We start from the raw sequence: 13,860 nt of genomic DNA, 5'->3' as shown, positions 1-13,860 counted from the left end.
GAGCTGGCTGCTCAGCAGGAGATGGGGGGGCCAGCAGGGCTTATTGGGATTTGCCAACCCAGCCTTTGAATAATCGCCTGATGTAGGCGAGATTGTTGGCCTACAGATTCACTTAACATGTTACAGAGATGGTCAACTCTGAACATGTAGGCACCCATGTCTATTGATTGCCCGTGTGTTAGGAGGTGGGCGGCCAGGGGCACGGGGTGGATGGCCAGGGGCACACTGGGTGGATGGGCAGGGGCACCAGGTGCACACTGAGTGGACTGGCAGGGGGAAGAATGGAGCTGGCTGCTCTGCAGAAGATGGGGGGCCAGCAGGGCTTGTTGGGATTTGCCAACCCAGCCTTTGAATAATCGCCTGATGTAGGCGAGATTGTTGACCTACAGATTCATTTAACATGTTACAGAGATGGTCAACTCTGAACATGTAGGCACCCAAAGTGGCCGATTGTTCTTGGACCGATTCTATCAGACGATGCACGGCCACCAGATGTTGTTGGTTTAATTCTCGGTCCTGGCGATTTTGATTTATGTTTTCATGTAGGAGCGTAAGGATTAGAAGCTGGCTGCCCACACTGGGTTGACCCAATCCACCTGCATCCACTGGTTGCTATAAAGGGAAAAGAAAAAATTACTACAATATCATATAACTGTCACCATACCATTATGCAGACAGCATCCTGACATTGAAACATCAACTAATGTTAGACAAAAATGTTAGACACATTTTTTCTGAATCCTATACATTAAACATGGGTTGCTTACGGAAATGTCAGGTGTCTCCTCTTCTGATTGTGGTAAATGTCCACCTGAGGGAACCTTAAAAAAAACAAAAACAAATGGAACACATTGGGAAAGGTTCATTCCCCCAACACATACCAAAATAAACAATAATGGACCAGTTCTTGCCTATCTCCACAGTGGATGCAGCCCGTGAAAACTCTTCAGAACCAGAAACCAGCAGACATGGATGTTCTACAAAGGCACATGATATATCATATCAAAATGATTGAATGTGGTGACAAGTCTTCACATATCAAAAGTCCCCAATATTTCGCACATGCAACATTTCTTTGGACATATTAAGCTCACACATTCCCATAGGAAGGCTTCACCAGAATCCTCTGGCAAGAAAACTTAACAAATGTTATCTATATATAGATATATTATAGAAAGATCGAAGGTTAATACTTAGCTTTTGGAAGGCTGAACACACACACAAACCAAATTACCTGGATTCTCCTCCAGGCTTCTCTGCAGTGGATCAACGACCTCCTCCTGTAGATGGTGATCTGGTGATGAAAGCACAAAACAAATGAAAGAGCAAGCTTGACTCTAACCCAAGATCATTTGGATTGATCGGTTCACCACAAATCTAACCACAAAACAAACCACTCCCAGAGCCAAAAATGTGTGAAATGAAACAGTCATTACACATGAGTGTGGTTATAAACATGATTAGAGACACGTGCACAATGTCAAACAAGATATACCATGAAGGTTCATGAAGGTTCATCTTACCCGGAGGAAGGCCAGTGTCATCTCGATGCGAAGTGACATCCTCATCATCCACATCACCCCGAGCACAGGGGGCAGGAGGGGACTGTTGCATCTCAGGGCATACTATTGTAAAAAAATGGAAATACACACGTTAATGCAACTCAAAATAAGGTAAAAATACACCAAAGAGGTCATTTTCCAAAAATGATCTCATATTTCACCCCCAAGCATAAATACGTAAAAACACAATGCTATTTTGTTCTCAATGCTAATTACTAAACTGTTGCAATCCCACAAGAATGCAAAAATCAATTCACATTGGTAATAAGGTAATGTAAAAGGATTGAACTTACATGGTTGCCAAGCATCGGAGTGATCCCGGTAATCCACCCCTACCACCGTTTCAGGCCCGATGAATGGCAACGGCAATCTTTCATACTCCTTAAGATGCCGCACAAGATGTTCAGGATAGGTCCCACTCCTTCCGGCCTCTGTGGCCAGGACCCTTTTGACATGTCTGAAGATGTCACTCACACGTTTTTGACACTGGGTAATGGTCTGTTGTATACTGCCCACTGCATTTTTCACTCCTGGCAATTTCCTCCCAGAGTCCCTGCCTTACAGCATGGGAAGTCTGGGAGTGCAAGCCCCCACGGAGTCTAGGAAAATGTTGTATGTAGGACTCCATGAGGGCTGCATTTTGCTCAGGAGTGAAGCTGGTTGCCTTGGAAGCAGAATCCCTGGTCCGGCTCAAACTGACTGAGGTGCCAGGTTGAGGGACCAGGGGCCTAGATGTTACTTGGCCTGCTTCACAGAGCAACCTAGCTGGCCTGAGGGAGCTGCCTGTTGATCTATGGACTGAAGACCCTGGGGTGGTAGTGGCCATTCTCCTTGGCTCTATGTAACTTGAAGTCACAAAATAAAAGAGTTATGGGACAACACACCCAAAACATTTTTTGGAGGAATAAAGTCAATGGTGTATTCTTACTTGTTCTTGTCGCAACATTTGTTCTTTTTCTGTTTTTTTTTCTTTTTTCTCCCCAAGTTTTGATTTGCATGAGCAGAAAGGCTAAGAAACTGTGCAAATTTATAGGGATTCAGTATGTGCGCACGCAAACGCGCACACACGCACAGGCATTCAAATGTGTGCTGGTTCAAGGATTTTGTTTGCTGTTGTCATGGATCCGAATTTGGAACTAGAGTTGCTCTTTACAACTGCTGTTGTGACATTAAACTCAACATTCCTTGTCATAACAGAAGAGGAGCAGCAGCTACAACAACAGCAACCAGAAGAGCAAGCTCATACTTCCCAAACGGTCCGGGCACCACGCATTTTCTTGGAGCGTAGCCGCCTGGAAAGTTTGCGTGACCAGGATGTCAAAAGGTGTTTCCGCCTGTCTTGCCAGGTCATCCATCACCTGTACAGCTTGCTGGAAGAGAAAATTGCTCCAAAATCTAAGAGAAGCCAGGCAGTGCCAGGAATGACCAGGCTTTTGGCCACTCTGTATATTTTAGGAAGGGGTTCCTTTCAAACCTCCTCGGCCTTAATTTGTGGACTAAGCCAGCCCACAGTTTCCAGGGTTTTTACGGAGGTCATCAATGCCATTGTGGACCTGGTCCCACTATATATTCATTTTCCTCAAACAGCTCAGGAGTGGAGGAAGGTAAAGGTGGATTTCTTCAGGCGAGCGGGATTTCCAAATGTTTTGAGGGCCATTGACTGCACCCATGTGGCCATTCAGGCTCCTAAATTGCAGGAAATCGCGTTTTGCAACCGGAAGCTATATCATTCACTGAATGTCCAAATAGTCTGTGATGCCAAAAGGAGAATCATGAGTGTACGCACAGGTTTCCCAGGATCATGCCATGATGCCTATATCCTGCGTCAGACAGCCCACTACCAGAAATTCATCTCTGGAGAAATGCCTGAGGGCTGGTTAATAGGTAATGTATATTGTCATTACTGTAATACAACTAACAGTAGTCAAATCCTAGACACCTAATATGTTGCTATGTCCCTTTGCATTGTCAAAATGCCAGGCTATGATCTATATTTTATATATGTCATATTTTGTGCTAACATCTAATTTAGCAAATACTTTATAAATATTGCACAATATTGGGAGCATGGGGGAAGAACTAACTTTCAGATATTCCTGGAAGCCCTAGTATATTTACTATTTTCACAGCTCACAGTACTTCAGTGTGGTAGTCAAAAGTAACAATGTCTCCTAACAATCAAAAAGCAATAAAGTGACCGAAGAGCACAACCCTTAGCGACCTTTGTAAAAAAAACTCCAGTGTTACACTGCATTCACAGAACACTTACTATCCTAAGAACTAACATGTATTATGTTTGTCTTTTTACAGCTAACAAAGGATACGGGCAGCTTCCATGGCTTATGACAGCTGTGCGTCACCCCCCGGTCTGAAGCAGAGCATAATTACAACAAGGCTCTGCAAAAAAGCAGTGGGGTTGTGGAGCAAACCATGGGGCTGCTTAAAGCACGGTTTCTGTGCTTGGCGCGACCCGGGGTGAGCTCCTATACGCGCCGTGGAAAGTTGCTTGGGTCATCGTGGCATGCTGTTTCTTGCAAAACCTGTGCCTGCACCATGGGGATTCCTGAGACATTCCAGAGGAACTCGAGCCAGAGGTACATCAACATCCTGCCTCTGGCTCCCAAAGCACAGCAGAGGGACGTCGAGTCAGAGCTGAACTGATCGCTAATGTCTTTATGCGTGAGTATTTCCATATGTTTACAATGCATATCAGCACATCATGTTTGGGTTACAAACCAACCTAGGAGTTGAAGTCATAGAAAGCACACTTTAATTGTTTGGGAAATGAAATAGCAGACATATTTGTGTAAGAGCTGGACCTTTATGTGACACTTTACAAAAACACATTGCCAAACTAGAGCAGAGTGCAATTTAGTTTAGATTTGGGCAAGCATTGCTTTTGTAGCCAGAAAAGAATGAAAAATACAATCCAGCAGCATGTAGTTACCACTAAAGCATTATTAACCATGCTGCTTAACACATCCTAATAAAGTGATCTATTTCTTTACAGGGCGATAACATCCCTCTGCTGTGCTGCCAAGCCCCTGGAATGTCACATCACAGACTACCGTAAATTCGTGGATGATATTGCTCCCGGTTAAAGGAGAAATCCACCTTTATGTTCCTCCACTCCAAAGCTGATGTGAGGAAGTGAATATTTAGTGGGCCAAGGTCTAAAATGGCATTGAAACCTTCATAAACACCCAGGAAACTGTATACTGGCTCAGTGCACAAATTAAGGGCGACGTGGTTTGAAAGGACACCCTTCCTAAAATATGTAGAGAGTCCTGGAGCCTCATCATTCTTGGCATAGCCTAGCTTCTCTTTGTTTTTGCTGCAATTTTCCCGTCCAGCATAATGTACAGGTCATGGATGACCTTGCTGGACAGGCATACACGCCTTTTGACATTCTGGTCATTGGTTTGAGCAAAGCAATAAAATATGTTTGGCACTAAGTTAAATTGTCCTTGGCATTTTTTTATACAAAATGACTATTATGATTAGAATCATGTAAACACATAAATAAAGCATACTATCTGGTATGTAAGAGTGCTTGACCCTGCTTGTGAGCTTGGCAATCAATGTGGTTTGATGTTGTGCTTGGCAATCTGGACCTCCTTCCATCACCATCAGGTGTGTTAGAATGAGTATGCAACTCAGCTAGACAACTAATTGACAACCAGTTTCAATAGCACGTGGAAGTGTGTTTGTATCCAATAGTGGTAAGATTAGGCAGCATCATGATGATGAATCAGGGCCTCTGTCTCAGAGCCTAACGCCTCCTCCTCATGCTGTTACTGCTGCCGCCTGGCCAGTACTCAACTCTAGATGCCAGTTAATAATGCCGTCCACCCTATGTCTCAGGGCCTACTGCCTCCACCTCATGCTGTTACTGCTGCTGCCTGCCAGTACCCAGCTCTAGATGCCAGTGTCCAATGCTGTCCATACCGCATTTTACAAAGTTACAGCTAGCAGATAGGAAAAGGCAGTCCCCTACACAGCAATTTCTCTAGTAGCTACAGCTTCTACAGTGTCCATATAGGTGACATCTTTGATCCGTCTCAGAGCCCACCGACTCCTCCTCCCAGTATCCAGCACTAGATCCCAGTTACCAATGCCATCCACACTTCTCAGAGCCCACCGCCTACTCCTCCTGTTCTTACTGCTGCTGCCTACCCACTGCCCAGTACCCAGCTCTAGATGCCAGACTAGACTCCAGCTCACCAGGGTCTTCTTTCCTCGCCGATTCCACCAAGCCTGTTCCCTTTCATGTGGTTTCGCTAGATAGTAGGCCCTGGGACGGAGTGTGGCCTGCATTAGTAACTGGCATCTAGAGCTGGGTGTAGTGCATCTTTCATGACACCCCGAAGTGTCCAATGCAAGTGTGTAATCTGAAATTTGTGATTGAACGTAGATGGCCACATCTTCTGCTTTATCTATCGGTATCACACCTAATTGGACTGAATTTCTGTGTATATTACCTCGGAACTGAGAAGTGGGACAGCAGACCCTCTGTATATGTCAGGGGGATGAGATGGGAGACACCAGGATGTGTAACGGGAACTGAGAGGTCCTTGATGACCACATTGAGCCATGAAGGTATTCAGCTCTGCAGAGGTCCGGAGACTTCTCCACAACAAATATGTGGCTGTCCTGGAAGACTGCATTCAAAGATCCGTCAACAAGGATCTTGTGAAAATACTGCAGAATGATGAGTTTCTGACTAAGAACCAGCTCAAAAGTAAGGGTGAGATGTCATTTGCAAACGACACGTTGGGGGATCTCTGGGTGAAATGCACAATGAAAGATAAGAAGAGAAGTGTGTTCCCTTTGTGGGAGTTTTACAGTGAAGGTTGAGCCACCTCTTTGATTAGTCTAAACTGAACATTCAAATCAAAGGAGGGAAAGAAAGAGGTTTTGGGCTCCCAGATAGTTTTGAGAAACAAAATTGTTGTATTTAAACACATTTACTAAAGTAAACTGGTTCAGACAGATCTATACCTCATAACTGTTTGATACTTCACAGTAACAGTATATGGGTAACAATGTACATACGTATATTCAAGGAATTCAAAAAAGGGTGATAAAGAAGACTGTGCTTAAAGTGTAATGAGTCCAACGCTTTTCGCCACGAATGGGCTTCCTCAGGGATATGATAGTAAGCAAACTTAACAGTCTGTATATGTACATAGAGATTGAATAATAAAAAAAAATTAAAATAAATACATTGTTTACACAGCAAGACCAATAATATATATAGGTATGTGAAAAGGATTTTTTCAGTGTAATATCAACACAAACTATGACATTGTTTACACAGCAAAATCAATAATATATATAGGTATGTCAAAAGGATTTTTTCAGAATAATATCATTGACACAATTTTTAAAATTTCTCATCAAGTAAAATTTAAAGTGATTCAAATTGATTGTGTTACTCCCAGGGGCAACACATGCCAACTACAAATCCCAAGGTTCTCAAATCATTTTTAGAACCACTTTAAAGACACATCCCGTCACCCACCAATCGTATCAACACATTGGACAAATTCCTCATACCACCAAAGAAAATATAAATGGAATGGAGATAATTAATCTGTCATCAATTACTCTATCTGATGAGGAAACACAAGTCCTAAAGATGAGCCTTTCCTTCTGTTCTTCACAAAACATGGACAAATTTGAACTTATTAAGGGTTTAAATTTATTTGCGAGGAACATCACACTTAAGGTCTTGTTTTACAAAACCTCCCAAGAACCATCTTACCCTTCACCCACACTCTTTCAAAATCTCAATACCCAGGACTTTAGGATACTAAAAGACTTACATATGCTACTGATAGGAAATGAAAGTGACAAAACAGTGGAGATAACAAACTTTTTCAAACACTGAACAAACCTCAAAAGATCCACTCAACAAGAAACCCAAATCATCATATTATCCATCACCATCTTTAAATCCACATATACAAACATTTGTGGATACCACCACTGAGTAAATCTAGAGGAGCAATCTCCACAAAGAACACCATGACATTAACTTTACCAAAAAACATTACCAGGCTCTTCAGAAGCTAAATCAACAGAGAAACACCATCTTTAAACCCTCAGACAATGGAGGTAATATAGTTACCTCAACAAGGAACACTATAAACACATATGTATGACCATTCTAGATAACAGAGACTGGTATTGTTTGGTCTCTGAAAATCTCCTCATTGAACACAGACAACAATATCATCACTTGATAGACCTTGCCTATCGTAATCACATCATTGATTCAAAAACCAAGGACTTCTTGACAATTAAACATCCCATTCTTCCAACCTTCTATGCGCTTCCTAAGGTACACAAGAATCTCCTACGCCCCACAGGCCACCCTATTATATCTGGCATAGGATCACTCACCGCCAATGCCAGTGAACTTGTAGATACTTACTTATGTCCACTAGTGACTAAACTTCCCTCCTATTTACAGGACACAATTGACGTCCTGAAATTCACACATAACATGATGGTCCCAACAAATACTTGGATCATTACGATTGACTTGGAGTCACTATACAATAGTATACCACACCATCTGGGCATACAGACTATTTCTAAATGCCTTCATAAAGCAAACCCCATGGCAATAAATGAAAACAACTTCATTATCGATTTTTTGACTTTTATTCCAACAAAAAATGTTTATTTTTTATGGTAAAATTTACTTACAACAACAAGGTGTTGCCTTGGAAAAAACATATTGACAAAGTGCTCGTGTTTTGGACAGGTCCTGAATCTTTTCATACTGACTTTTTTGAGCAGATCCAACATAATGACTTTAATCTAAAATTTACTATGGACAAAAGTCAAATACAGTTACCTTTTCTAGATCTATTAATTAAGATCGACTCTAATCAAACCATCACAACTACATTATTTAGGAAATCCACCGCAGGCAATTCCATCCTTCATGCCAAAAGCGCTCACCCACAAGCCCTCAAAAAAAGCATACCATTTAGCATACCTCAGATTAAAAAGAAACTGCACCATCTGATTTCAAACATGAAACAAAATTATTACAGGAGAGACTCCTACAAAGGGGATCCCGCAAACATTTACTCAAACAATCTTATACCAAAGCATTAAAACACCAAAAAAAAAGATTTAATCTTTAAAACATCTCAACTGAATACTCATTCTCAAGCCCCAACCAGACAACATTTAATCAAAATCATGACTTTATCTTTAAAACTCTAAGTCACAACTGGCATATTCTCCAATCTGACCCTAGGGTCAGCAAATTCATAAGTGAGAAACCACTAATTACATACAGAAAAATTAGATTGATCAAGGATCATCTCGTTTCCAGTCATTATCACTGTGGGGATGATGACCGAAAACAAGACACAGTACACAGTACTTTCAGATGTGGCTATTGCAAGCAATGTGGATTGGATTAAAGAATCTTCAGCACTTACCTTACCCCACGGCACGATTCATAGGCCAAACCATTGCATTAATTGCAAGACAGCAGAGGTGATTTATATAATTACCTGTATTTGTCGCTCATTTTACATAGGGAAGACTTATCAACCTTTTAAACAAAGGATCTACGACTATATTCACTCAATAGAGGTAGGCAGAATCACTACACCAGTATGCCACCATGTTGGAACACGTCATCAGTATAACACACAGGTCCTACAGTTCTCTGGCCTGGAACATCTACACAGTAATCAGAGAGGTGGGGACCTTGACAAAAAATTATTACAATGTGAGACTAAATGGATAATTAAATTAAGACCCACCCAACCACCCGGGTTGAATGACGCTGTCAGCTTCAAATCTTTTCTTTAAAGTGTACTTACCTTTATATATCTTTGGACACATTTTCTCCCCCTCCCCCTCCTTCATCTTTTTACTAAAGTACTAAAGGCAGATATTTAAAATATTTTCTTTTTAATCAATTTGATGTTGCACTTTTGTGTCACTGTATGAAAAAATGATTAGCTTTTATTGTTTTTGCCATTATTAATCATGTATTATTCAGCTTCCCACTTGTGATCAATCAGGCATATTATTTGTACTTTTCTATATCAGAATCATGTGATTGTAACATTCCATGTATATCATTCTGTAACCAGAGCTATATTTATATTTCTATCAAAGACTAAATTATTCTGGTCCTCTATGTATACCTGCACTTAACAGCTTACCACTATTCAGGTGTGATCTATTTGATTTCTACCTACATCATGAAATCATCATTCAACCATTTAACCCTACTTAGAGGATCCCCCCCCCTGCTGTCCACCAGCCTTTCGGGGGACGGGGGCTGCACTGTTGCAGCCAGCACGGCTTATATGCAGTTTATCTGCATAAGTCGTTTTGTCCCCCTCGTATGATCCGCCCCTTCTGGGCGCATCACCCTCCGTACAATCAGAGGACTGAAGCGATGGCTAATTAGGAAGGAGCAGCCTTTATTAGACACACTCCCTGCAACACAGTCTCTCTAGCTGTTTGCAGACAAACACATGGCGGTTTAAAAGTTTTTTCCTTTTCTCCATCTGGATACTGCTTGCAGGTAGGATCAGTTCTATGTTTATGGACTTGTTCTGACCCAATTCCCAGTATTTATACTTATATCATGATGTATCGTTAACATATCGTTATTTACATTTACAGCATCTTTTTTTTTTTTGGAGCTTTATGATGCTTTCAACACCTGTGCAACTATCTACAACACCCTTTTCCAGGTAATTGTGGTATTTATTGATTATAATACAGATCTTTTGGATCTTTGATGCCCTTCTGATATACTCATAGATATCAATCCCCTTTTATTCTCTATCTTGAATAATTAGAATTTAAATAGTGTCATTTGTCACACACTCCTTTCTAGATTAATCTTGTTACATTTATTATATTATTCTAGGAATGGGAAGGCTAATTACCTGTCCCTGTTTTTGACCTGCTCTAAAGCACATTTGGATGAAACCATCTTTCTTTTGGGGTCACCTATATCCCCCACACCCAGTCCTAGAACTGATTAGAGTACTTAAAGTGTTCCTGACCTGGGGTATGTACCCTTAATGACTAGACATCCTATTTAGCCTATATGTAGTGCTATTTGTATTACTAATATACTCATTTTTACCTAGATACAGCCTTTACCTCAATCAAAGTTTCATTTAGATATCACCAATTTCCAGCACTGTACCCTTACAACCTTTATCAAATTAGATACGTAAGAAATTGATTATACCCTACATTTTCTGAATGCATAGTAGATTATTGAATTTCTGAGGCATTTACACACTATGGATACATGTATCTCCCATAAACATTGTATAATTTTAGTTTTTCATTTATCACTTGAATAATGTTTGTTAAATCTGATACAATCACTTTAAATACCTATATATATTATTGATTTTGCTGTGTAAACAATGTATTTATTTCAATTTTCTTTTTAATTATTGAATCTCTATGTACATATACAGACCGTTAAGCTTGCTTACTATCATATCCCTGAGGAAGCCCATTCGTAGCGAAATGCATTGAACTCATTACACTTTAAGCATGGTCTTCTTCATCACCCTTTTTTGTATTCCTTGAATATATGTATGTACATTGTTACCCATATACTGTGAAGTATCAAACAGTTATGAGGTATAGATCTTTTTGAACCTGCTTACTTTAGTAAATGTGTGTGTATAAATGTATATGCGTATATAAAAATATGTATATATATGTATATGTGTGTATATACATAAAATACCTTTTGAGTCAATTGTCCAATTACTTTTGAGACCCTAAAATGAAGTGATTGTGTAAAAAAAAAAAGGCTTTAGTTCCTCACATTTTTATGCAATCTGTTTGTTAAACCCACTGAGTTAAAGCTGAAAGCCTGCAGTTCAACTGTATCTGAGTTGTTTCATTTAAATATAATTCTGGCAATGTACAGAACCAAATAAAAAAAAGGTGTCCAAATATTTATGGGCCTAACTGTATCTGTTGTGTGTACATAAAAATTTTTATAACAATTTTTTTAGTATATCAGATGTATTAGGCCTTCATGTGATTTAACTTGCAAGCAGTCATGTTATACTAAGATACCACACTCAGCAGAAATTGAGGTAAAGGTACACAATACTACAAAAAGGCAACAAAAAAGTAGTGTTTTCAAAAAGTTATAGTATTATGGTGATTGAAGTGTTATTTATTTTTGTATCATCATATTAAAGAACATCCTGCCATACAGTTTCCATGTTGCACTCTCTTTTTTATATTAACTTTATTTTAACATTTACATTACATGGCAATTATGGAATTGGTGGACAATTAACTCCAAAAGCTTTTTTAATGAAGCACTGGGTCTCTTATTTGCTGCAAAAAATGGCTAACTTACCTAGTTAATGTATTTCTTTTGTTACTTCTGTTTTATGGTTCTAGAGACATTAGGTAAAAAAAGCCTTTTTTTTCTAATATTTTGATCAGTTTTTCCAACCCTAAGGTGTCACAGAACAGACATAAACTTGTTAAAGTTCATTGTGAAGTGGACAACACTCTGGTTTTAGTTTTTCTTCGAGGACTCCATCAGGTGCACAGATCCAGGGGTCTGATGTCTCCCATTGCCATTTATTTAGCATCTGCTGCAAAGAAAGCAATATATCATGGTAGCTTGGATCAACAGCTAAATTTACCAGCTCTTCTGGATCTTTTAAACGATCATACAACTCCCATCGGTCTCTATAGTAATAGGTGTGGAGAGATTTAAACCAATGTGTGGGCAGTCCAGATATGGTCCTGTTTAGCAGATCTTGGTAAGTAGCTGATATATAAAAATCTTGATCAATAGGGAATGGCATCTTGAAATTAAGATTATGCACAAGAAGATATTGCATGTGCTGGACTGATCTCATTGGATAGTACATGGTAATCTCATGGTGAGATTGGCTGCCAAACACAGTTGTCCAGGGCTGTTCTGACTCCAGAGCAGGGAGAAGAGATTTGCCACTCAGCTGTACTGTTTTATCAAAGATCTTGTAGTTGGGATATTGAATTGAAAACCAATCTAAAACTGTTGGGGTGATATCTAAAACAGTGGGGAAAAATGGCAGATTTACTATTGATTTAATTACAAGCACCTACCCTGAATAAATATTTTTTTATTTGACTTTATACATTAAGGGCTCTATTTATAACGTATTCCCCTGTCAATTTGTTCTCAATACATGCAATATATTCAGTTATACCAGTATTTCTCAAAATTTATACCTTAAGGGAATCCCTTGAAATAACTTTCAGGTCTTTGGGGAACCCCTACTATACTTACTATATCCACAGCTCAAAGTACAGTAACCTCCCTGGTGGTATGAATACTAAGTTTTCTTAGTTTACTAAATTTTCCACCTGGTCCCTCCCACCGGCCACACACTCGTGAGCAGATGCCTGGACGGCATTGCAGGTTACGCAGATGCCGGGCCAGCATCGCCAGAGGAAGAAGATTTTGAGCATCGCCGAAGGACACTGCAGGCATCGCTGGAGGACGCCGCTGGAATATGGGAACCAAGTAGGACTTTTAAACTCTTTGGAAATGACCGCTTTTGGTATGGAATATTAACCCAAAGCCACACTTTGGAATACCACCAGGGAGGTTATATGTGGTTGTCAATAGGAAGAATGCCTCTTACAATGCTGCCCAGTCGGAAGACTGTGGCCCCTACAGATAGCCAAAAAGATCAGGTAAAGTGACAATGAGAGGCAAAAACTGCTCATTGCTCATGGATCCCCTAGCAACTTCTGGAGAAACCCTGGGGTTTCATAAAACCTCGGTTAGGAAACCCTTGTTTAGCATTTTCTATTGTGACAGCTGTGCACTTGGACAATTGGCCACTAGGTGGCAGAATGAGTCATTGTTTTAACAGAAACTGAAGGAGAGATGTAGAGAAATTTGAACAGCAGTCAGCAAATTTCAAACAAATTGAGAGAGTAATAATTTACAAATAGTACCCTAAGTATTATAACATAAATCTTAAACTCTAGACAAATATATGTGCATTCTCAACAAATCAATAAAATAGAAAACAGGTCAACTAAAGCATATTTTAGTTGTGACTATTGGCAAATGTTATTAAGTCAGCTATTAACATTTACACATCATTTTTGTATTAACCTTTACCAGTCACTCCCATTTGCCTGTAGCTTTGTTATTTTTCCACTTTCTGTATCTCTGGAAAGGAGAAAGGTAAATAATTGGGGAAAACCACAATATACTGGCAGAGGTGCTGACAATGTTACTTATTTC

General features: G+C 40.0%; 1 protein-coding gene across 9 annotated transcripts in view; it reads right to left on the bottom strand.

Moving 5' to 3' along the window:
* Window positions 1-556: 556 nt before the first annotated feature.
* SGSH (N-sulfoglucosamine sulfohydrolase) overlaps window positions 557-13,860 on the bottom strand; it is a 79,984-nt gene continuing 66,680 nt past the window's right edge. For 5 of the 9 annotated variants that reach the window (XM_072414959.1, XM_072414951.1, XM_072414957.1 and 2 more), the window contains one exon: window positions 11,744-12,648. In XM_072414959.1, coding sequence (XP_072271060.1) covers window positions 12,092-12,648 — 557 coding nt within the window. In that variant the 3' untranslated portion in view covers window positions 11,744-12,091. Of the gene's footprint in view, window positions 978-1,234; window positions 1,295-1,523; window positions 1,626-11,743; window positions 12,649-13,728; window positions 13,786-13,860 lie in introns of those variants that run through there. The other 4 variants (XM_072414955.1, XM_072414953.1, XM_072414952.1 and 1 more) reach the window with 4 other exon arrangements.

This window comes from Pyxicephalus adspersus, chromosome 6 (genome assembly GCF_032062135.1).
Source record: "Pyxicephalus adspersus chromosome 6, UCB_Pads_2.0, whole genome shotgun sequence".
Classification (NCBI taxonomy): Eukaryota; Metazoa; Chordata; class Amphibia; order Anura; family Pyxicephalidae; genus Pyxicephalus; species Pyxicephalus adspersus.
This window is presented reverse-complemented; position numbering and strand designations above follow the sequence as displayed.